Source organism: Lampetra fluviatilis, chromosome 22, assembly GCF_964198595.1.
Source record: "Lampetra fluviatilis chromosome 22, kcLamFluv1.1, whole genome shotgun sequence".
NCBI classification, from domain to species: domain Eukaryota; kingdom Metazoa; phylum Chordata; class Hyperoartia; order Petromyzontiformes; family Petromyzontidae; genus Lampetra; species Lampetra fluviatilis.
In genome coordinates this window covers 1,948,165-1,973,125 of record NC_136296.1, presented here as the reverse complement: position 1 = coordinate 1,973,125, position 24,961 = coordinate 1,948,165, and the positions used below count along the sequence as shown (strand labels likewise).

The window sequence follows — 24,961 nt, the reverse complement described above, 5'->3', positions numbered from 1 at the left end:
GGATGTTCCTTCTGCGGCACATATGCGTGTGTATTCTTGACCCACATGGCTGCATCAACTATTACACTAACGTCTTCTTCGTATGGCTGGGGAAGCAATTATAGTCTGATGTTGAGACTATTAATCCATTCAATATCAATCACCGCACTGAATTTATAATGGGATTCTGCTCATTGGTCAGCGTCCATACAGGCACGCACGCACACAGGGACCCCTGTGCGAGCGTACAAGCCGCCGGGGCGAGTTTTGTTAATTATCATCATCATCAGCCATGGTCAATCCACTGCTGGATGAAGGCCTTCAGAATCTACCACCATCTCATGATCCTGCGATAAAATAATCCGCCTGGCACCGCGTACGAGCCGATTTCATCGTGATAGCGGCCCACGTTTAGGGCCCGGGTGTAGTTGCACTGCCTGTGCACTTGACAGCTGCAGCACCGAGAACCGTTGAGGCGGCAAATTCGTCGGACGCTTGGATTCCCCGCAGAGTCTCCTCAGCACCAGCTACAGAGCTCTGGTCCCTGACCACCCCCCTGTGTCAGGCACTGTACCCAGATTCACTTCACAAGATGTCTCAGGATGTGAATTGATTGGCCTCTGGATAGCTAAAGAACACCCACCTGCAAAGATACAAGAAGACATTGTGTATGGCATTATGTACTCATTCCATACGTTTCATGACACATCACCGCTCCTCCATCTCATCTGGTATTTGACTCATTCTGTGATGTATGAGCGCAGTGTCTCCTAATTGTGTTCCACTTTAAATCCACGGAGGAGAATGAAAGAACAGATGAGCGACATCATTCATACAACGAAAACAGTCATTTGTCACCCAGGAATGCTTCAACTAAGTCTCAAGACTCTTTATCAGCAGGGATCTTACTCGGGATATTCACAAATTACCTTTAGTGCATTAGGTGCGGAAGAGAAAACTGGAATGTACATGAAGAGGTATCTGTCAAACCAGCGCTGGATGTGGATCTCCCCAAGGGATATGGGATGTGAGGGTCATTAACCACACCTCACTACGTTGATCAGTGCAGGTTGGTTAAGACGGGGAGCATAGAAGCACAGCCGAGCAATGAACTAGGACTGAACGATTTGGGGAAAATATAGATTTTCGATTTTTCTGACAGATGTTATGATTGCGATTTGATTTGCGATTACATTTTTTTAAGTCAAGCTTCAGTTCAACATTCACTGTCTAATATATTTAAATATGTGGCGGAGCATTACCACATGATACCATCAAAGTATGAACTGCTCTATATATTCTAATGCAAGGATGAGAACTTAAAATATATTAATTGCTTCCAACATGTATTTATTAAAGTGTTTTAATTGAAATAGAACAATCAAACATAGAACAATTGTTAAGTGCAATAAATACAGTTATAATAATAAAAAATAAAACAATTCCAATAAAAAAGTAATATTACTTTTCAAATCTCTAAAAATCGCAGCCTTTGCGATTTGTTAATCGCTTTGTTTCAAATTGCGATTTCGATTTGAATTTGATTAATCGTTCAGCCCTACAATGAAGTGCCCTCAGCTGATCACAGTGAAGTCCCACCAGCCCTATGACAACCCATTTGTGCCTTGTAATCACCCATCCAAGAACTACCCACTCACCCTTGCTTAGCTTCCGGGATGAAACGAGTTGTGGCTCTCTCCGGGTGAACTTATACTTGATTTGTTATTCAAGGTGCGCCATGGTGGCGTGATGTTATCTTCCTCAATTGGTATGCAGGAAGTGGTAGGGTCGATCCCGACTCTGACACTTGCTATATATTTGGAGTTTGCGTGTCGCTCTCTCTCCCCGTGGATGCGTGGATTTTTGTCTGGGTCCTCCGGTTTTTCCCTCCACATGTAGAATCAATGTGCGGTTAGAGTATTTGGCTGCTATACATTTTCACGTGATAAGCCACTTCGTTGAGCTGTCATTTGTGGGCAGGTCGCTTCTGGAAATAATTAATAGCTCAGTGAGCTTTACCTGTAAATCATATTTTGGTTACATTTTAGTGTATTTATTCATAGTTATTTGCTCACCTTTCCTCTATTTTTCACTCCTATAGTTTTTTTGTACTGTTTGTTGTTGTAACTTTCTGACCCACCCCGACAGGACATCTGTGAAAAAGAGCTTCACAGTGCATCGGATTTCTCCAGGATAAATACATCTTCTGATTTGATTTGACCCTAGGAATAACCGAAGCAGATTCATGCACACACTAGGGCAGGGGTCGGCAACCAAAATAACAAGAAGAGCCATTTCTTTCCAATTCGGTACAAAATTCAGTATTTCAAGAGCCGCAATGCATCTGAGTACATACTGTACATACGTACATATCGTCAAGAATCAGCCCGTAAAGAGCTGCATGCGGCTCCGGAGCCGTAGGTTGCCGACCCCTGCACTAGGGGATGGCACTCAAAAGCCACGCAATTAGACAGCAAATCGATTACCGTAGTGCCTTGTGCAGGCCACGGCTCTACAGTTGTGGCACGATACGCCACTTAGTTTAGCAATCATTTGGTGACCAGGTCGCTTCTGAAAGAGAGCTGTGTAGCTCAGTGGGTCTTACCTGGCACAATAAAAATAGTTTAGTTTTAGTTGTGTTGCATAAGCACACACAACGAGGTCCGCGCGATCCATCAACAGTGCGTTCAAAGTGCTTGGATTAAATTCACCCCATCTATTTACTGGCAGAGCTCATGGCCAAAGGGTGTGCAGTGTGCTTTTATATTTTTTTATACAGACAGTTTAATGTCCTTATAGTTGCTGTGCAACCCCTTTATGGAGGCCACTGGGTCTACAAATCTTACAGCACCAGCAGCAGTCTCGAACTGTTGGCGATCATCGCGTCTGCTGTTATTGTTGTCCGTGCTCGTGTCTCCTCCTCCACTCCATCAGTCCATCTCTTCTCAGCCAGGCCTCTGCCTCTCGTTACCTTCTACTCGCGTTGCCATTGCTTTCGCTTGATTCCCTTCCACCAACCAAGCAAAAGCGATCAAGATAATGAAGTGCACATCTAAATGATGACCCTTTTTTTAAAATAGTCTGGAAGACCCAAGTTACTATTGGTGACAATCTGTCATCGTGAAAAAGTGATCTAATTTTAGTTTTTTTGGCAATTACAAGCATGGAATTTGTGAGATGCTTCGGATACAGATGACTATGGCTATCATTACCAAGTATTTTTAGTTGTAAAATGACTGCCTCTGCCTCCGAAATAACCGTCTGCAGCAGGTATTTAGTGAATACTGTGCAATTCACTGTACATTTTTCACACTTATTTTTGTTTCCACCGATTTGAATTCTGGCTTCTTTTTATTTGCTTTAATCGTACACACATGTCAGAGCTGTTCATTTCTCTCCATGTGTTTCTCCTCTAATCTTCCATTTTTTTTTAGTTATAAAATGACTGAAGACATGTCATCTCCCGGGGGGCTCTAATCTGCGCATAAAATGAGCAGTGACGGATCGTGCAAATGCCCAGGCATGACGCTCGCTAACCACAGCTGACGCGGGGTCGTGGCAATCAGCACGACGAAGCCCTAACCACCTTAACTGCAACCGGTTATGCGATTAACCGAGGAGAGTGATACCGGACCACTTTATCTCAAACGCATTTAGTATCCAGTGGTATGTATCACCTGCTGTGACTTACGGATGAACCTACAAGGCCTGCAATGTTTTAATTATTTTTTATTTCAAACAAGGCGCTCGATCGCAGGCCAAGCGAGTGCCGCCCTTCCAGTGTAATACAAAGGGTGCCGCAGCGGCGAGATGTTAACTACCTCGCCTGCTATGCAGGAGGTCGTAGGTTCGATCCTAACACTGACGATGCCTGCTGTATATTTGGAGTTTGCATCTTTTCCCCGTGATCGCGTGTATTTTTATCTGGGTCCTCTGGTTTTTCCCTCTACATTTAGAAACGTGTGCTTAAGAGTATTTAGCTGCTATACATTTCCACGTGATAAGCCACTTCGTTGAGCGATCATTTGTGGCCATGTTGCTTCTGAAAAAGCTCAATGGGCCTTACCTGGTAATAAAAAAAAATGTTTAATGGTTTAGTTTTGTAATTCAAACACGGGGTGACAGGCACAGTAGCGAGCAGCCCACCCAGCTCACACAAGTCATCTGAGATAATTACACGCTGTGCGACAATAACCACAGGGAGATACTCACAGATAAACGTGAATCTGAAACATCTGATGATGTGCGACAAGTCAAGTCCCAACCGATTTTTGCATGAGGAGTTGTCGACATACGAGACTATGCTCACTGATGCGGGCGGCAGTGGCCCTGGCCAATAAGGGGACGGCTTGCTGTTGTACCAAGCCCGGTGATCCATGTGCTGTTTCCACCACAGAGAGGGAAATCCCCGAGGTCTCATGGGCGAGACCTGCGCTTGATGCATACACTTCCTATAAGCTGCTCTATGAGAATTGGCAGCTTAACCCCGGGCCCGTGCAGTGACCTACAGACGGGATCCATTTACCCTACTTATGTACGTCTAGCGAGGCGCCGCCTGCAATCACGCAAATCGCTCATGAGCACAGCCAGAGCCCTCGCAAGAACTCAGGTTTTTAGCGAGTCGGAGAAATGGCGATAGATTTGGGTGAACACCGATGCCGGAGAACCCTCTGGGATGTAATCTCCCCCTCGAGACGGTGGTCCATATGAAATCGATGTCGCACTTCTCACTATGACCGTCACGTGTGGAGGAAATTCAAACAACTCACAAGTGCATACGATCACGGAAACACCAATCAGACCATCTACCATTGTGAACTCTGTATGGGTCTGTGGATGTCAATGTAAGTCTGTGGGTCTCTATTTAAGTACATGGGGTGTCTATGTGAGACCACACTGCAGTGTACCGCTGTGAACTCTGAAAATTCAACAGAGGCATTGAAGCCAATCTCCTCCACACATCAACTGAAGTCATTTCCTGGCTAACTGACCTGGACATCGACTCATGAGTTGCTAATCATCGAGCCATGACCCAAGAGAAGGACCGATTTACTTTAACCATTGGCCTGTGGAAAAGTGTCCTACAGGAATTTAATTGCGCTGCCATTAGTGAAATGGTTTTTGGACATCACCACGCTACATGTTGCTGAGAACGTTGCTGAGCCACCATTGTGAACTCTGAATTATTGCACCTGGGGTCTCAGTGGTGCTGGCTCAGTACCATGACGTGGGCAATAGAACCCTGAGCCACATGGCCACTTCTACAATAACATTTACTTGAAAGAAAAAGCATATATATATATACTCTCTGGCTTTTAATGACTGAAAAAAATGTTATGTCACACCACACGGACTCATGTTTGAGTTGTTAATCAAAACGCGGCGGTGCTGAATTCAGCATTGCTGCTCTACTGAGGATTAACCAGACGCCATTAAACTTTTGCATTCCACGCATTTCATCTGCGCGTTTGTAACCGAGCGGCGTGCGCGCCACAAGTGGAAATACGTTCAAGCCCCTGCTGCCGTGATCGCCGCAGCAGCTGCCGCAAAGAATACGACGACTTTTGCACTTTTGGTTATTAAACGGCAAAATGGGGGGGCGAACGCCGGTGTTGACGCAGCTCGGCAGGGACGGTGGCGCGTTCTCAGTGTTTACGTTTCCACAACCGCAAAACCTCGGGCTGTCTGAACGACTCCGGCCACGGCCACATTGCAAGGCACGCGTGGCGCGCGCCAGCGAAACGTTGCCCAAAGCCGCTCAATTGGGTGGGCAGCGTTCACAGTGCGTCTTTGTGATAAATTTGACGAAAGACGAAAGGGAAAAGAAAAAAAAGTAAAAGCTACAACGCGCAGTCACGTATACCTGGTGCTGCCTTTCGGGGCCCAGCTTCGCTTTCCAAAGCCTACAGTGGAAATTCCATCGGCACCGAATTCAGCAAAACTCATATTACAGCTCCCCGTGCGGAGCGGGAGGGGTGCATCCGGAACCACAGAAAGCTCTCAGGAGGCACGCGGCGGGGGCGAGCGCGCGAGCCTGCGCCCCGCACGGGGGGGGGGGGGGGGCAGGGGAGAAAGAGAGCATCGGCGGAGTTAGGATTGGACCCCGCTCACACAGTAGCCGCTTTTCTGCGGCGCTCAAGCAGCTGGAGCTTCATTACCCCGGACAGCCAGATGGCAGCCGCTGCCCGTGAGAGGCACGAGGCGAGCGGCCCGACGCGCAGGCATCTCTCGCACGCCCAGAGAGAGGGAGGGGGGTGTCCGACACAGCGCGTAGCGCAGCGTCGCCACCTGAGATCAAAATCTAAATGGCAGACGTGGCCAAAGGGGTAAAAAAGTCATACTTCCAAAATTTCCTTCATCCATTAAAGACACGGCACCATGCCGGGATTATGGCAGGTTTGATAAATAAAAAATACAAAGCGTAGATATATCTATCAAGAGCCACAACGCCTACTCGCTGATCCAATGCGTCTGCGCCACGAAAGTGGAAGTTAGTGGAAGTCTGCAAAAGTAATTCCGTGGATTTAGCTCATTGAGGAAGACTGAATACAATCCCACATTCACCCAGCCAACGTTGTCCAGAAGAATAAAAATGTATGTCTGCACATTCCTCCGTGACACGATCCCGCAATGAGGTGAAACGGAAACTCAGCAATTCAGATTCACTCCACAGTCGCTCTCCTTCCATGACTTCCCTCCTTTTAAACTGAGCTCGCAACTAGCAGGAGCTGTCACACAGTGGTGTCACGGTAAATACACCGGATATGAAATCCAGAGGTCGCCAGTTCACCGCAGTGGCGAGATGTTAACTCCCCTGCCTGGTATACAGGAGGTCTTGGGTTCGCTCCCGACCCTGATGCCTGCTGTATATTTGGAGTTGGCGTGTCTCTCTTCCGGTGGTCGCATGGATTTTTCTCCGGGTCCTCCGGTTTTTCCCTAATCATTTATAAACATGCGTTTAGAGTGTGTGGCTGCTGTAAATGTCCACGTGATACGCCACTTTGTCGAGCTATCATTTGTGGCCAGGTTGCTTCTGAAAAAGAGCTACATCGTTTTTTTAAATCTTAGCGTGGTATTTAAAACAATGGTTCAAGTTGTTTTAATCCCCTTCCGCCGTCCACGGTCTCCCCGCAGGATACGTGGGTCCACCAAAGTTTGTTGATTGGCAGGTCGTGGTGTGGTGGGGTAAATTGTGGCTACTTTCACCTCTTCCAACAAGTCTGGCCAGTAGGAAAGAGCAGGGTGAATATACTGTGGCGGGGCTCTCGAGACCTCTCTACCTCACAACAGAACATGCTCAGCCCTACTACTCTCAATCCACTGCTGGATGAGGCCCTCCGCCCCCCACCACGAGCGGGTTACGTGCGTTATTTTACCATACTTCACCACATTGGTCAGTGCGAGTTGTAAAAGGCGAGGAGCATTCGTGTGGGAGCCTAGAAAGTAGAGGAACGCAATGGATTTTTTTGCGCTGCCTTTGCTGCCCACAATACAGAATAGCATCGGGGCCCGTAACACCTGGTGTGCATGGTGGTCACCACTATCCAGGAGCAAAAACCTGCTGAGCATCTGCACTCTGCAGAGACTCGGTGCAAGTGATACGAGTATAGGGTGACAGCACTAGGTGGTCTGTGTAATATCGTTGAGGACTCTTGGACGCCGGGGTTGGAGGCACACGTATTTATTCCGCGTCAGTTGGCACAATCACGGACATACAACACTGGAGGGGGTATCGGCCCCCTCACCCGGCTAGCTGGGGATACACTTGCTAGCTATGCCTAACCTACCTCCTAGTCCTCCACTAACGGGCTAGGGGAGGCTATCTGGCCCGACACTGGTAAGTCGGGCTTACGGTACCCAGAGTCCCAGACCAGCTCTGATAAGAGCACCGGCTCTGGCTCTCGGGACCACGCCGCTGGCTCGGTCCTGTGCGGCCCTGATAAGGGCGGCGATCCAGGGGAGTCCAGGGCTCTATCTGGACGATCTTCGGTCTTCACTGGTTTAGCTTAACATATCTCCCCGAGCCCTCCGGCTCATCCCCTTTTATACCAAACCCCCCGCTGAGGGGTGGGGCCCCGGGGGATCCCAGCTCCGAGTCAGCCCCCCAGGCTGCCCGATGCGGACGTCGCTGGGAGCACCTGCCCGTGCACCGACATAGCCACGCCCACTGTGTTTCTTTCCCATCTGATCCCATTGTATACAGCCCCTCCGTAACACCCCTACATCTGTACCAAGACACCACTCGTGACAGCACACCAAGTAAGAATGAAGCACGTGTCCTGATGTAAACGAGGTTGTAGGCACGAGGCCAAGTAGCTGATGGGATGGGGGTGGAGGGGATTGTACAAACGTGAAAATAAAACTTTAAAACCAGATTTCACTCGTCTATTTCAGTAAAATGCATTTAACTTAATGGAACTATTAAGGAGCGCTAAAACCGCATGATACCATGGTAGTCGAGAGGGCACGCTAATGACGAGAGGTGTTTATGTCCCTGGAGATGGAGCCACATAAAAGCAGCTGGAGATGAGTTTCTGGAGCTGCTCCAGAGCCACAGCTGGGAAAGTTACTGCACTGCCCACTTCACCTGCATGCCAGACGTGCGCCATGCGATAGCAATCACACGGCAATCGCAGAGCATCCAGTCAGTTGTTGACGCGAGACCATATTTGCGCTTTAGCCCCCCCCCCCCCCGTATTTGTGGATTTTCTCTGCATGCCGCGGTTTCCTCCCACGTGTGTATATACTCAACGAGAATTTGCCAAATGCCCGAAGCTGCCCTCCTAAATCCGCCTTAAAGAACCTTGGAACCCCTGTCGAGGCTTTCAGGGGTAAGAAAGGACCGTAATTAATATATTTTAGAATACCCATGATGCCTCAGATTTCAGTTTATTCTCCAATGTTTGAGTTCCCAACACATATCTTGCACTTATTCCAAGTATGCGTGTTTCCACGCTACTTCTTAGGGTATTAACATTAGTAAAACACTAAATGCTGGTAATATTCAACTGCTGGCAAAATGCGCTGATCGACTGAGGCTCAACCTAAAAATGGAATTATGCCCTTTACTCTAGAATAAATTCTTATTTTTAAGATTTCCATCTTTCTTTTCATTCCTACTTCATTTCTTCGGTGTTGCCAACGATACATCTCAACGGTGACTCCTAAAACAACGCACATTTTTTTTATCGCGCAACATTCCCAAAACACGACGCAGAAAAATGAGGCTGTAACTCTTAAGTTGACAAAGCCGGTCATTTGTCTTCTTAAGCAGAGGTGCGATAACAAAACACATCCTGTTATTTCATACACATGTGCCCTTCAGCACACCACTAAGGGGTGTTTTTTTATTTGCAATTTTGTTTTTATTGCTTTCTGCAGGTAGACACTAAAGACGTTTTCAACCGTGATGTGTTTGCTCAAGAGTTTTATTACGCAAGGTTACTCAGACCTGTGTGACCTGTGCGTTAATCGTATTGACAACTCTAAGAATGTGACCAAAACAAGCACGGCCAGCACAGGCTGATGGGATTACCACGTGTTAAAAATAACAGGGCCTACGGGTTCAGCACCTGACTCAGGTGATATGTGATGTGTTCAACGCTCACCCTGAGTGATAGTGATGGCTTAGATAACTGAACTCGTGAGACGTGATGGGTTCAACAGTTAACTTCAGTCATACGAGTGAAGGGTTTGACATGGAGTTGCCACCTTTTCCACTGAAGACAAAGCCTTACAGATTTGTCAATCACACACAAGGCTAAGCAAAAACTGCGCATTATGCTGTGATAAAGTTCAACACAAAAGCGGTACCAGACCTCGGTGGGAATAAACTCCCGTCACCAGAACACACGATGCCGCTTCCCGGGCTGTCCGGGTTACGCCCAGACAGGCGGCGACCCTCGTTTGACACCGGGCTTTCTCACTTTGTGTCTTAATATAAATACTTTTGAGAAGGAATAAAACACATGACACAGTCTACGTCTTTGCCCCAACTATTCATGGCTAAGCAGTGTTTTTGTGTTTTGCATTACTCGTGGTTTTTGGCTCTTTAATGGGCCACCTCGTGTCTCCATTAGCCAGGACAATCGAGGGCTGATTACATTCATTTGTAGGCGTTCGTGGCCAAAGTTATAATTCATAATTAGCTTCTTCTGGGATAGATCATCGTCCAGTAGGTGTAATGCCAATGTGTTTAACGGTAACCCTCCGCCACCAGACAGGGCCAATCAAATTGTGTTGTCACCTGGGCATACACACTAAACGCGTTGGTTTACAAGCAAAAGGGGGAACGTTCAAAAGCAAGTAAAATACATTTTCTACAAATTTATATAAATATTTGCTTGCTTTTTAGCATTACGGCTTGCTGAAAAGTCAAAATCTATTTCCACATTTGCCCACGTGACGTATGTATTATGTATGTCCTGCTTCTTTCGCGCCGTACGTAGCTAACCATGCTAATCAGGTGGTGGAGGGTTATAGTTAAACATTGATATTATCCCGATATGATTATTCAACTCAAGGGTAACTTATTATAAATTGAATGTTGAGTGTTTATGCAGATTTTTTTTTATTAATGGCATCTAATTTCAGTGTAAATATACAATGCTACCCAAAATGAAATGTGCCAGCAACATTCTCTTAATTTTACTTGGAATATAAATTTGTTTATTTTAGTAATACTGTTGATTATCGAATGTGGTTGTCAATACGAAGGGTTACTATTAGATAACTATTCATATGCCAATTTAAACAGTGGTGATCAGGTAACAGTTTAAAAATGTAATTCTCATCAGGCCCTATGGCGTTTAGAGTATATTGGCTGCTATATATTTTCACTTGATAAGCCACTTCGTTGAGCTATCATTTGTGGCCAGGTCACTTCTGAAAAAGAGCTACAGAACTCAGTGGGCCTTACCTGGTCTAATAAAAAAAGAGTAAAAAAAAAAGAGTTTAGGAGTTTAAAAAAACGTAGCCTCCAACTCATATTATCTGCTCTATCTCGTTAGCCTCTCGATGTATCTCTATATTTAAGGCGTTCCTGACGAGCGCGTTTAGTCGCATTATTCATTGTGCTTGTGCACCACTGCCAACGCAGAAGCAGCAGCAGCATCACCGGCCAAGTATTCTGTTTGATTTCAGTACAGTTCTGAAAACTCATGGAGGGTTACATTCGAGGTTGTTACATCATTGTTTTGTTTCTAATTGCACGCGTTTACATTTCATGCACGCAACGTGGCACACTGCAGCTGCATCTTTAGTCTCGTGCTGCATCTCCCAGATATTTAGCTTGGAATTTATTGCCGCTTGTATTTTTTTATTTAAACTTTCGCAGAACAGCGAATGATTTGTGAGAGTATTATCATTGTAATAGCATTGCTAGTATTATTATATCATGCAAAGGACCTTAGTATTATTGCCAACTCTTTCACAATCTTACTAAGCAATGTTAAAGTCGATACATTTTCCTATAATGCTTATAAAAAATTACTTTTGTGTGTCAAAGGGTTCTCAGTGGGCTCTCTAAAACGTCGGTTGGGTATTCCCTCGTCAGGAATAAAACATGATAACTGCTGATGTTATCAGTGTAACAGCAAAGCTATCTTGGCGTCACGACTCACGCACTAATTCGTGGCGAGGTGCAGCCCTGCAATTGCGGGCTCACTCCACTGCTGGCGGGAGGGTCACCACCAGAGGGAGATCTAGAGAGCCCCTCCCTCCAGAAGGCATTTGTCCGACTAATCCACGCTGGCCAAACATCTTGGGAAAGGTGAAAGTACCCACACTTTACCCCGCCACGCTCTACCCCACCACGCTCTACCCCACCACGCTCTACCCCACCACGCTCTACCCCACCACGCTCTACCCCACCACGCTCTACCCCACCACGCTCTACCCCACCCACACTCTACCCCACCACGCTTCACCCCACCACACTCTACCCCACCACACTCTACCCCACCACACTCTACCCCACCACACTCTACCCCACCCACGCTCTACCCCACCACGCTTCACCCCACCACACTCTACCCCACCACACTCTACCCCACCCACGCTCTACCCCGCCACGCTCTACCCCGCCACTCTCTACCCCGCCACGCTCTACCCCGCCACGCTCTACCCCACCACGCTCTACCCCACCACGCTCTACCCCACCACGCTCTACCCCACCACGCTCTACCCCACCACGCTCTACCCCACCCACACTCTACCCCACCACGCTTCACCCCACCACACTCTACCCCACCACACTCTACCCCACCACACTCTACCCCACCACACTCTACCCCACCCACGCTCTACCCCACCACGCTTCACCCCACCACACTCTACCCCACCACACTCTACCCCACCCACGCTCTACCCCGCCACGCTCTACCCCGCCACTCTCTACCCCGCCACGCTCTACCCCGCCACGCTCTACCCCGCCACGCTCTACCCCGCCACGCTCTACCCCACCCACACTCTACCCCACCACTCTACCCCACCCACAGTCTACCCCACCACGCTCTCTACCCCACCCACCACTCTCTACCCCGCCACGCTGTACCCCGCCACGCTCTCTACCCCGCCACGCTCTCTACCCCGCCACGCTCTCTACCCCGCCCGCGCTCTACCCCACCACACTCTACCCCACCACACTCTACCCCACCACACTCTACCCCACCACACCCCACCACGCTCTACCCCACCACACTTTACTTCACCACTCTCTACCCCACCACACTCTACCCCACCACACTCTACCCCACCCACACTCTACCCCACCACACCCCACCACGCTCTACCCCACCACACCCCACCACGCTCTACCCCACCACGCTCTACCACACTCTACCCCACCCACGCTCTACCCCACCACTCTCTACCCCACCCACACTTTACCCCACCACGCTCTACCCCACCACACTCTACCCCACCACACTCTACCCCACCCACACTCTACCCCACCACACCCCACCACGCTCTACCCCACCACACCCCACCACGCTCTACCCCACCACGCTCTACCCCACCACGCTCTACCCCACCACGCTCTACCCCACCCACACTCTACCCCACCACGCTTCACCCCACCACACTCTACCCCACCACACTCTACCCCACCACACTCTACCCCACCACACTCTACCCCACCCACGCTCTACCCCACCACGCTTCACCCCACCACACTCTACCCCACCACACTCTACCCCACCCACGCTCTACCCCGCCACGCTCTACCCCGCCACTCTCTACCCCGCCACGCTCTACCCCGCCACGCTCTACCCCACCCACACTCTACCCCACCACTCTACCCCACCCACAGTCTACCCCACCACGCTCTCTACCCCACCCACCACTCTCTACCCCGCCACGCTGTACCCCGCCACGCTCTCTACCCCGCCACGCTCTCTACCCCGCCACGCTCTCTACCCCGCCACGCTCTCTACCCCGCCCGCGCTCTACCCCACCACACTCTACCCCACCACACTCTACCCCACCACACCCCACCACGCTCTACCCCACCACACTTTACTTCACCACTCTCTACCCCACCACACTCTACCCCACCACACTCTACCCCACCCACGCTCTACCCCACCACGCTTCACCCCACCACACTCTACCCCACCACACTCTACCCCACCCACGCTCTACCCCACCACGCTTCACCCCACCACACTCTACCCCACCCACGCTCTACCCCACCACGCTTCACCCCACCACACTCTACCCCACCACACTCTACCCCACCCACGCTCTACCCCGCCACTCTCTACCCCGCCACGCTCTACCCCGCCACGCTCTACCCCGCCACGCTCTACCCCACCCACACTCTACCCCACCACTCTACCCCACCCACAGTCTACCCCACCACGCTCTCTACCCCACCCACCACTCTCTACCCCGCCACGCTGTACACCGCCACGCTCTCTACCCCGCCACGCTCTCTACCCCGCCACGCTCTCTACCCCGCCCGCGCTCTACCCCACCACACTCTACCCCACCACACTCTACCCCACCACACTCTACCCCACCACACCCCACCACGCTCTACCCCACCACACTTTACTTCACCACTCTCTACCCCACCACACTCTACCCCACCACACTCTACCCCACCCACACTCTACCCCACCACACCCCACCACGCTCTACCCCACCACACCCCACCACGCTCTACCCCACCACGCTCTACCACACTCTACCCCACCCACGCTCTACCCCACCACTCTCTACCCCACCCACACTTTACCCCACCACGCTCTACCCCACCACACTCTACCCCACCACACTCTACCCCACCCACACTCTACCCCACCACACCCCACCACGCTCTACCCCACCACACCCCACCACGCTCTACCCCACCACGCTCTACCCCACCACACTCTACCCCACCCACGCTCTACCCCACCACTCTCTACCCCACCCACACTTTACCCCACCACGCTCTACCCCACCACACTCTACCCCACCACACTCTACCCCACCCACACTCTACCCCACCACACCCCACCACGCTCTACCCCACCACACCCCACCACGCTCTACCCCACCACGCTCTACCCCACCACACCCCACCACGTTCTACCCCACCACGCTCTACCCCACCACGCTCTACCCCACCACTCTCTACCTCACCCACACTTTACCCCACCACACTCTACCCCACCCACACTTTACCCCACCACACTCTACCCCAACACACTCTACCCCACACACACTCTGCCCCACCACATTTTACCCCACAACACTCTACCCCACCACGCTCTACAACACCACGCTCTACCCCACCACGCTTTACCCCACCACGCTCTACCCCACCACGCTCTACCCCACCACGCTCTACCCCACCACGCTCTACCCCACCACGCTCTACCCCACCACACTCTACCCCACCACACTCTACCCACCCACGCTCTACCCCGCCACGCTCTACCCCGCCACGCTCTACCCCGCCACGCTCTACCCCGCCACGCTCTACCCCACCACGCTCTACCCCACCACACTCTACCCCACCCACGCTCTACCCACCCACACTCTATCCCACCACACTTTACCCCACCACGCTCTACCCCACCACGCTCTACCCCACCACGCTCTACCCCACCACGCTCTACCCCACCCACGCTCTACCCCGCCACACTCTACCCCGCCACACTCTACCCCACCACACTCTACCCCACCCACACTTTACCCCACCACTCTCTACCCCACCCACACTCTAGCCCACCCACACTTTACCCCACCACTCTCTACCCCACCCACACTCTACCCCACCCACACTTTACCCCACCACGCTCTACCCCACCACTCTCTACCCCACTACACTCTACCCCACCCACACTTTACCCCACCCACACTTTACCCCGCCACACTCTACCCCGCCACACTTTACCCCACCACACTCGACCCCACCACGCTTTACCCCACCACGCTTTACCCCACCACGCTTTACTCCACCACACTTTACCCCACCACACGCGGCCTGCCGATCGACTGGCCGTGTGGCTATATGCTTTTCTACTTACGGGGTGGACATAGGCAATGGGCGGCGGGGATTTAAGAAACTTCCCCCACTGTTTCAACTGCCACCTCTGGATTGCAAGTCCTGCGTGCTGAGCATTTACACCACGGCTGCATCAGCGTGGGGACAGCGGGGCGTTCACTCTTATAGAGGTGAGCGTTAACGCGCACACACACAGTAAGTCATTGCAATATGAGCAACGCGCTACGTTAGAGCTGTAATTCACTCTTCAGAGACTCCGTTTGAGTGTGCGAGTGGCATTTACACCCCCTCCGGGCAGATCAACTCACGCACAACTTTCCCTCTCTGATCTCTCCAGACCAGTGGTTTGCAACTGGTGCACCTCAGCACATTGCGTCCCCGGTTCACTGCGGTATTTTCGGAATTATAGAAAAGAAACGCACTGTTCGCAAGCTAGGACAGACAATCTGTCCGTGCCGTTCAGTGGCTGATCCGACCACCTCCCCCCCCCCACATCGCGCCCTCCAATATCAATAGCCGCCATTCGCCACCAAGTGACGGTGATGCGCCTGTGCCAGGCTAGGTACCCTTGAGGCCACGTGAAGTGTCGAAGGCTCGCTGACAAGTCAAGGGACAGACCCAGGTGCCAAGGGTTGACTTGACTCAGATGACTGGCAGATGCACAAGCTGTGCCCCCTACTGTGCCAACTTGATGCATTTTATCTGCCCGGCGCTCTGCTCATTATTCTGAGCGTCGCTCCTCTGCCCTCCGTTGTTGTTGGAGGGCGACTGCCTCCAACTGCCAAGTACAGTAGAACATCGGAGATCGAATGCACCAGAACTCGAACAAATCGGTGTTCGAACAATATTTCCGAACATTTTTTTCCCCGGAAACCGAAAGAAATGCGGAGGTCGAACGGGCAATCGCGACTTGAAAGAACCTGTACGGCTGAGACGCGTATGGCCAGCGTGCATGACGCTTGCCCAGACAAAGGTTTTACCACCTCCTCCTCCTCACCACCTTCCACTCAAGCCATCAACTCTCCTTACTACAGGTAAAGTGAAGTTCAATGTTCATTTATTTAATTTAATTCATTTATTTATTGTGTTTCTTGTTTTTTTGTATAATTTTATACATGTAATTACTGTATACTTGGTATAAAATGCTTTAAAATGAGAGATTTTTTGTGTCTGGAACCAATTAATGTCATTTACATTAATTATTATGGGGAAAATGAATTCGGTGTTCCAACAAATCGGTGTTCGAATGGCCTTCTGGAACGAATTAAGTTCGATCTCCGGGGTACCACTGTAGCTTCCTTCACGAGCCTCCTCCACAGCAGGAGGCTCGTTACTACTTCGGTCGTGATCGCGCAGTTGAGCCGAACAGCCGTTGGTTCGGTGCTCCGCGAAGAACGAGCAAAAGTGTGCCGTAAAATGAACATAGTTCAGAAGCACTGCTCTCGATCACAGACCCTACCAATAAATATATTTCAAAAACCACATCCCCACTCCCTGACCTCATGTGAAGAATCACATTCCTTACTTATGAGCAACTGAATAAGACGACTGTTTATTTCGATAGGGACCGGAGTGTCAATAACACGCTGTATTATTTGACTACTAAAATTTAAAACTAAACTATTATTTATTTTACCAGGTAAGGCCCACTGAGCTCTATGGCTCTTTTTCAGAAGCGGCCTGGCCACAACCGATAGCTCAACGAAGTGGCTTATCACGTGGAATTTATGGCAGCCAAACACTCTAAACGCACGTTGCTAAATGCGGGGAGGAAAAACTGTAGGATTCCGAGAAAAATCCACGCGACCACAGGGAGAGAGACACGCAAACTCCAAATGCAGAGGCGTCAGGATCGAGATTGAACCTACGTCCTGTGGGATACCAGGCGAGGGAGTTAACATCTCGCCACCACGGAGCAGTACGGCAAGCAGCAGAATGTGCTCGATCTCGTACGATCTTGAAAGCTGAGCGGGTTTTTAGCCTGAAAGATCTTGGGTGGGTGACCACCATGTACATCACGGGAGCTTATCGGCTTCTGCTGGGCTACGTTGTGGGCAACAGAGGGCAGAGCTGCTAAATCCATTGCCGTACTGTGCTATACTCCCCAGTCTATGCTCCCTACCATCACTAACCTGCAGTGACCAGCGGAGTGAAGTAAAAAAAAACCGTGGGGGTGCCCTTATCCAGCAGTGGATTACCAAAAGGGCTTTTCATGTCCACGTACTGTGACATAAACCAGCAACGTTGGATCAGTTAAAATTGAGAGTGTCAACATGTACAACAATGGATTCAGTATGTACAAAATACAGCGGCTCTTACACATTCCACTCTGCTTCCTTCCGAGCGAATGGTCCACAAAGGCCAAATTGTGCAATGTGACCTTGCAACACCTCGGTGGCCTTACGCCATGGCTCTCAGCACAACAAGCAAGGCCTTGTTGCTTCTTGCCCCGCACCCCGCAGGGCCATCGCGGGCACAGGAAACACGAGACGAATGGCAGGAGTCCGGGCCGCCCCGCTCACACCCCCGTCCCCCCTAGCGATGTGCAAAGCCTCGGCGCTTTATCTTGATATTCAACACCAGCCGAATTTGCTTCCAAGCTTACCTCTGAAATTCAGGGTGATCCGTAGATAAGTTACCCCCATCATTTATTCCCATATGATGACTGAATGTGGTAAAGGCGATGGCTCCGCATCGTACAGAGCAGTGATACAATATTTAATAAGAGTACTGTGATTTTTGGGAGGTGTGTGGAGGCTTTTAATAAAAATGTTGTGTTTTTCATAATGTCTTTTATTTTATTAGGGTCTCTATAAATGGATCACCCTGTATAACGCCCGCAGCCTTTTTCATTTGTGCAGAGCGTGATTTCGTATTGGGAAAACAACCCTGGAGGAATTCACCTCTAAATTACTTAAAATGATCCTCCAGCCAGCCCCTTTGGTGATAAACACAAGACGGTGATAGAGGACGATATGGCTTGCTGCAAACCCATTGTCAGGTTTACATATTCCACAGTTACTAATCTATCACTCAGATCTCAGACAGGCCATGTTAAATTCAAATACCATGAGGGTTTTTTTTATTTGTAAAGTAATTGGTGTGGGTTAAAACGATTGACCGACTACCATTGAGAGCCAAAATTTTAGTTGCGGCTAGAATATTTGCCCAACATTTACAATTGAATATATGCCATGTCTCTCATGTGCCAGATTCCTCTAACCCGGGTCAACACACGTGTATAAATGATATGCACGAAGACAACGATCTGCCTGTATACCCCCCAGTAACTGCTGGAGAAAGTGCTGCTGGGGAGAACGTATGAAGACCAGCATAGTCCGTCAGAGGGTGTTTAATGGTAGCAGCATTTCCAGCTGCCTTTGTCCGCATTGCTGATGTTTACACACCACAGCTGGTACTCATTTAAAGCTGAGTTGACCTACGGGAGGCCCAGGACCCTTCAGATATCACTCATCACTGATGTTAGCTGTGGCCGAGAATCAAATCCGAGTCACCGGGTTCATAGACTGGTGCGTAAACCACGGAACCAAACACACAAACAAGCGCACAGACACAGTGGCACACACACACACAGGCTCCCCCGGTCTGTTTAGGAAAAGTGCCAGCCGAGTCGAGTTCACACCCAAAAATCGTTTCGGAAGAATTCCCCCCCAGCTGACTGAGCACCAATGCTGGCTAAAGTCCACAGTATACTCCTGTTTTAAAATAAACTCCTGTGACAGATTAATGGACAGTTTGAACAAATAATCTATTCTTGTGTGCGTGTGTGTGCGTGTTTCCCAACAACCTACGCTGAGGTTTCAGAGGCAGCATTTGAACATCATTGCGCCATGTCAGGGCTGCTGAGGACACCACTTGCACAACCTGTGCCACCATCTACACTCAATGATCACTGTTTTGTCTTCGACTTCACTACAATTGTATCCCGATTGTGCTATCGGCGCCGCATCACGAGATGGGAAATCTATTTATATCTCTCACAGGGAAGTGTTACCCTTCATGTTGTAGAGCAGTTCATGGAAGCGGATATACTAGAACTACTTCTGAGATCTCTCTTCATGGGACCTCTGCTCCACGCAGTGGATGGTAGCAGGTCCTACTTGCCCTACCACCAATAATACCGTTCACTGTGCGACTCTCAAGCCAGTATTTAAAAATGAAAGTATTGGAATCTATCCAAATTAAATGCAGAACCACATTTAATGTGATGGGTTTATTGTGTGCAGGCTTTGATGACCGGTCTGATACCATCGGCTCACTGCACTTTAGATATCCAGTTAAATCACAACTCCGATATGTCTCTTTATGGGTCTATGCATAAGTCAATGGATCACCGCGTGAGTCTATGGGCCAATGAAAGTCGGTGGGTCTTTCAGTAAGTCACAGGCGACTGGGCTAAGACCATAAACTCACGACACTTGAGAAGCTGATTTAACCAAAGGCAGTTGCCTGCACCCAGTCTGGCTGTCTTGTTTGGCTTGCTTTCAATATTTCCTCAAATTTTCACGTACCATTACGTAAACAACGTCTGTGAATGTCACCATTACCTACAAGTTATTCTCAATTACATATATAAATACATACGTACGTTATATATATAAGCTATTTGCATCCAGTATATGGTTAACGATTATTGATACACCATGTAAATTCAGAGAGAGGTTTATGAGTTACACAACGATGTGAATCACAGACAAATGAGCAATACTCCCCTTACCTTTCACCTCGGGCAATAGACCCACAGAACAAACGTGCTCACAGACCATGCGATATGCCACTGTTATATAAGGGTCATTCAGCTTCATGCATGATGCGTATTTGTATCTGCATGACCAATGTTATATTTCCACCGTTTGTAATTGGACACGAATGGAGCTGTGGTCTTTTGACAAGGTTAGCAAAAGATCACAATTAAACCACTGCCACATTCCTCAACACCACCTTCTTCTTCCTCGACAAAAAAGAAAAACAACTGTACTGATCCTCTCGAAAAAATGTGATGTTGACGTGGTAGAACGGTCAGCAACCCTGGACTTGCAATCCAGAGGTCTGCCAGTTTGATTTCACGGCCTGGCAGTTGAAACAATGGGGCCAGTTCTTTAAATCCCCCTGCGTCTGTCCACCCAGGAGTGTAAATGTAGCACCACGGTCAAGTGGGGGTAATGTATGGGCACTCCCACCTCTTCAAAGACAAAGTAAAAGAAGAGGACAAAATATCCTCGGAGGGGCTCTGTACGAGAGATTTCTTCTGACAGCAGTGCCGTGAGCAAACAAATGCATGGCCGCACCTTTACCCTAACCTATCTTCTAAACAAAGCGACAGCCAAACCCTTCTAGCACTGCCGGACTACAGGCAGTGCCACGCTCAAACCTCATCGTCATGTCAGAGCCATCAGAGTGCGACGACTATCATCTCAATTAACATTCAAAGGTGAACAGAGTTGTTTTGCATGCAGAGCCTCACCACAACCACCACACAGGTGTGAAGCGTCAACTAGAGTAATGCTGCAGTGACGCACACAGGCCGGGGTTCAGTCGTCAACAAAACGTCAACACACTTGTGGCACTCTTGAGTTGCCCTCTTTGAAATCCCAGCCGTATGATTGGTTGATTGCGATTACGCGCAAAATGCACGTGAAGATTCACGCCTCCATTGGTCTGGAACGCTCTGCCACAATGGCCTTCGATCCCATCACAACTCACGAAACGTTCAAATAACGTTTGAACACGTCGTTGTTTTGTGCAAACCTTCCTCACTCGGACAGAAAGCGCCGAGTACCTCTACACTCCAGCGTCGCCACAGGCCTCGGCCTAGTGACCTCGTCTCTAAAAGGTGAAGCTTGACAAATAAACGTGCCTATTATTATTATGAAGACACATGGCTGGATTGCGCTTTTCAAAGACATGCTAGAAAACAAGTTCTAAAAGTCATGCATATGCATAGATTATGTAAGGATTTTCCGGGGCCATGCGTTTGTCCTTGGAGGCATTGTACAATGGGGAAGGAAGCTGTCATAAAGCTGCCATGGCAAGATGTGTTTGTTTTGCATATTTCCAACGAGTAGCTGTCAAGTAAATTTGCGATGGACCTTTTTGCTGTGGTTTGTGTCTCCAAGTTTTTTGCGTAACCCTTTGATCAATGTGGCCGGGTTTCAAGAGGCCGAGTCCCTAATAGCAACACAACTTCGTACTCTTAAGTTTCGTTCATACCGGATGATCTTTACAAGAGTTAAAGTGCCCTTCCTGCCGATGCAGATGGACGGACATAGCTAATGTGTAAACACTTTTAACCTTAGTCGGAGAGCATTAAAACATTTTCATCACATTTTAATAATGTGGGTATAAATCATGGAAACATGAAAAATGTACCCGTAATATTACTTCACAATGTACATAAAAACCAGGTAGCCCACCAATTTTGCTATCTTTTTGAAAGATTTTCTATGTAGGGCCTCTGTGTGAGGCCATCAGAAACCATTTATGATTCGGATCATCTTCCTTTTTAAGTCTTAAGAAGGTCAATGTTGGCACAGATGAGTCCACTCTCATTATTATCTCAGCAATCTGATTAAAGAATAGAGAGATATGGCAGAGTCGTTCCTCAGTTGGCATCTTATGACACAAGGTGAGTTGATGATACCTCTATTCCACTGTAAAGCAAAGCCGTAAATGGGCTGTGCCGAACCAGGCTCATGTTGAATGAACACGTCCGGACGAACGCAAATGACGCGGTAATGCTGGCTCCTTGCAATGTATTGACCGACATCACGCACAACGACCGTATACGTATAATCGGCTACTTGCCCTGGCCCAGTTCCACCCCAAGCCGGATAAAGAGGTCTTGTGAGGTCAGTGGCATCACGGTTTGGTTCTGGCTCAGCACGCTCTATCCACGCTGGCTCGGCTTGGATGTGCCAGTGGAAAAGTGATATAAATGACAATAATGGTGAGAGGAGGGTGATGAGACTTACCTGAGGACCTGGTGGGCCTGGTTCTCCCTTCTCTCCCTTCTCTCCTTGCCGGCCCTGCCACGCAGATGCACGCACGAGCATTTGTACTCTACAGAGATTGGCAACCAATAATAATAATAACTGTGGCGTAACATGCTTGTGCACGTGACAATTTGATTTGTTTGGCCGTCAGGTGGTGGTGGGTCTTAACAAAACAAATTTGGCCAGATTATGACGTGGGTTCACCCAAAAACATGCGATGAATCACACTAACAATCTGTGCTTCTGGGTTTAATGTCTCTTGTCGACGAGGAATGGGTCGCCCCGTCGCATGCAGTCGGGCTTACCGGGTCGCCTTGTATCGACATGCCGGGTGGGCCCTGAGGCCCTGGGGCACCCTGCTGACCGATAGGCCCCAACTCCCCTCGAAATCCATCTGCTCCCTGGGGAGACGGGAGTGGTACAGAAACACAAACATCGGTCAGCAGCTACGGAGGAGGGTGCAAGAAAGCCAGAGCAATCAAAGTGTGTTCTGGTTTCGGCGGAACAGTGAGCATTCTTACTCTCAAGCTGTCACCACGCACTACTGTGGGTTCAATGTGTGGCCTAACCCCGAAGACCACATTCATAACGAGCGGCTGTGAAAACCACAGCACTCCCCACAGCCCCAGGGATGAAAGCATGGTAGTCATATGTGTACGTGCATGTGTTAAAGAGAGTGTATGTGCTTGTCTTTGTAAACTGAAATGTCTGCGCGTGCATATGTGTAATTATGCGTGCAAGTGTATATCAGGGTATGTGAGAATAACTGTTATTCTTGTCTGCCTAAATGCTTGGAAAATGTATTGCTCAATCGCTACAATATTAGGTATCTATTATAAATAGTAAACAAGGCAGCATTTCAATCCAAAAAAGAATCACAGCACACGGTAACACCGCTATTTTTACAAAAATAACAGCGCATGGCTGCATAATATCAGCCATCGCTAAAGAGTGGAACCTCTCGGGCAAGCCACCCTCTACGGTCCACGGCTGCCCCAATTTGGGATTTGTTTTGACTAAGGCTCCTCCGGGGGCTGGATATCCGTCTACACCAAATCTATTTTTTTCAAACTATTTGTCTGACGTAAAGTGAAAAAAACATATACACACAACAATAAAATGAGTCCCGACAACCAAATCACCCAGAATGCACTCCATTTCGACAGATCTCAAAAGCTAAGCAGGTTATGAGCATGGATCATGCTTGGGTGGGTGATCACTGGGTGATGCAGGACTATGTGATGGGCAGCTGAGGGCAGTGCAGCCACATCCTTTGTTGTGCTATACTTCTGCGCTCCCATGCCATGCACAGGGTCACCGAAGTTTCAGTATTCCACATCCCTCCTATCACGATCGAGTGGGGTATTTGAGCTCATCGGGTGTTGCCAATAATAATGGATCCCCCTTCAGGGACGCTGTGGGTGTCGTGGGTGCCAGTGCACCATCCACATCATGTTTAGATATGGCTAAGAGACTCTCACAACATTTTGGACGCAAAATCGGGATATTTTTGAGTCTGTGTTTAACTCCCGTTAACAGTCTAACAAGGATGCATTTGGACACACAGCAGTGCATGAACATTCTGCTCAGTACTGGGACAGTCGCCAGTAGTTGCATGGATTTAATATCATTATAGTGCAGTAAGAACGCCTCTTATCTATGACGAAATGGGGGGGGGGGGGGGCAACCTCTGCAGATCCTACTTGCTTGCAAGCCTATCAATAACCACCAGGAACCGGTCACTAGTCAGAGAGTGGGCAGGAAAGGGCAGTGCAGCAAAAGGCATTGCGACGTCCTGATGCTCTGCTGCCACATCTATGCTCCCCGCCTTCACCAACCTGCACTGACCAGCCTTGTGTGTGTGTGTGGGGATCACTCACTTTGGAACCAAGGTCCCCTTGTGTTCCTCTTGCTCCACGGATACCAGGACCTCCCTGAACGCACGCACACACAGAAACACACACGCACATATATACATCCATTACGTAGCCCCATATGCCTACACAGAGACAAAGATTCCCTTTCTAGCCTCAACAGACTATTGCAGAAAGTGCTGTGAGCGAGTACCTACGAAGGCCAACAATGCAACACAAGTGGGAGGTGTGGCAAACAACACACACACACATATATATAAGACAAACAACACATGTATAAGACAAACAACACATCTATAAGACAACAAACAATTTTAGCCACTAAGTGGCAGTGATGTCACCATTGCGATTCTGCCAGGCTAGGTGCACCTTGAGGCCACGTGAAGTGTAGAAGGCTCGCTAGCAGGCGATCATGGGACACACCCAGGTGCTATGGGTTGACTGTATGAGATGACTGGCAGATGCACCACCGGTGCTCTCTACTGTTGCAGCTTGCTACGTTTAATCTCCCCAATACACCATTTGCTGCTGTGAGAATTGCTCCTCCACCCTCCATTGTTGTTGGAGGGTGACTGCCTCCAACTATCCAGTAGCAC

At 49.3% G+C, this 24,961-nt stretch overlaps 1 protein-coding gene across 2 annotated transcripts in view; it reads right to left on the bottom strand.

Moving 5' to 3' along the window:
- Positions 1-24,961, bottom strand: part of LOC144938449 (collagen alpha-1(XII) chain-like) — a 285,089-nt gene that overhangs the window by 42,162 nt on the left and 217,966 nt on the right. The window contains exons 54-56 of one of the 2 annotated variants that reach the window (XM_078866258.1): positions 24,372-24,425; positions 22,797-22,892; positions 22,471-22,524 (exon numbers count right to left, since the gene is read on the bottom strand). In XM_078866258.1, coding sequence (XP_078722384.1) covers positions 22,471-22,524; positions 22,797-22,892; positions 24,372-24,425 — 204 coding nt within the window. The remainder of the gene's footprint in view (positions 1-22,470; positions 22,525-22,796; positions 22,893-24,371; positions 24,426-24,961) is intronic. The other variant, XM_078866259.1, reaches the window with a different exon arrangement.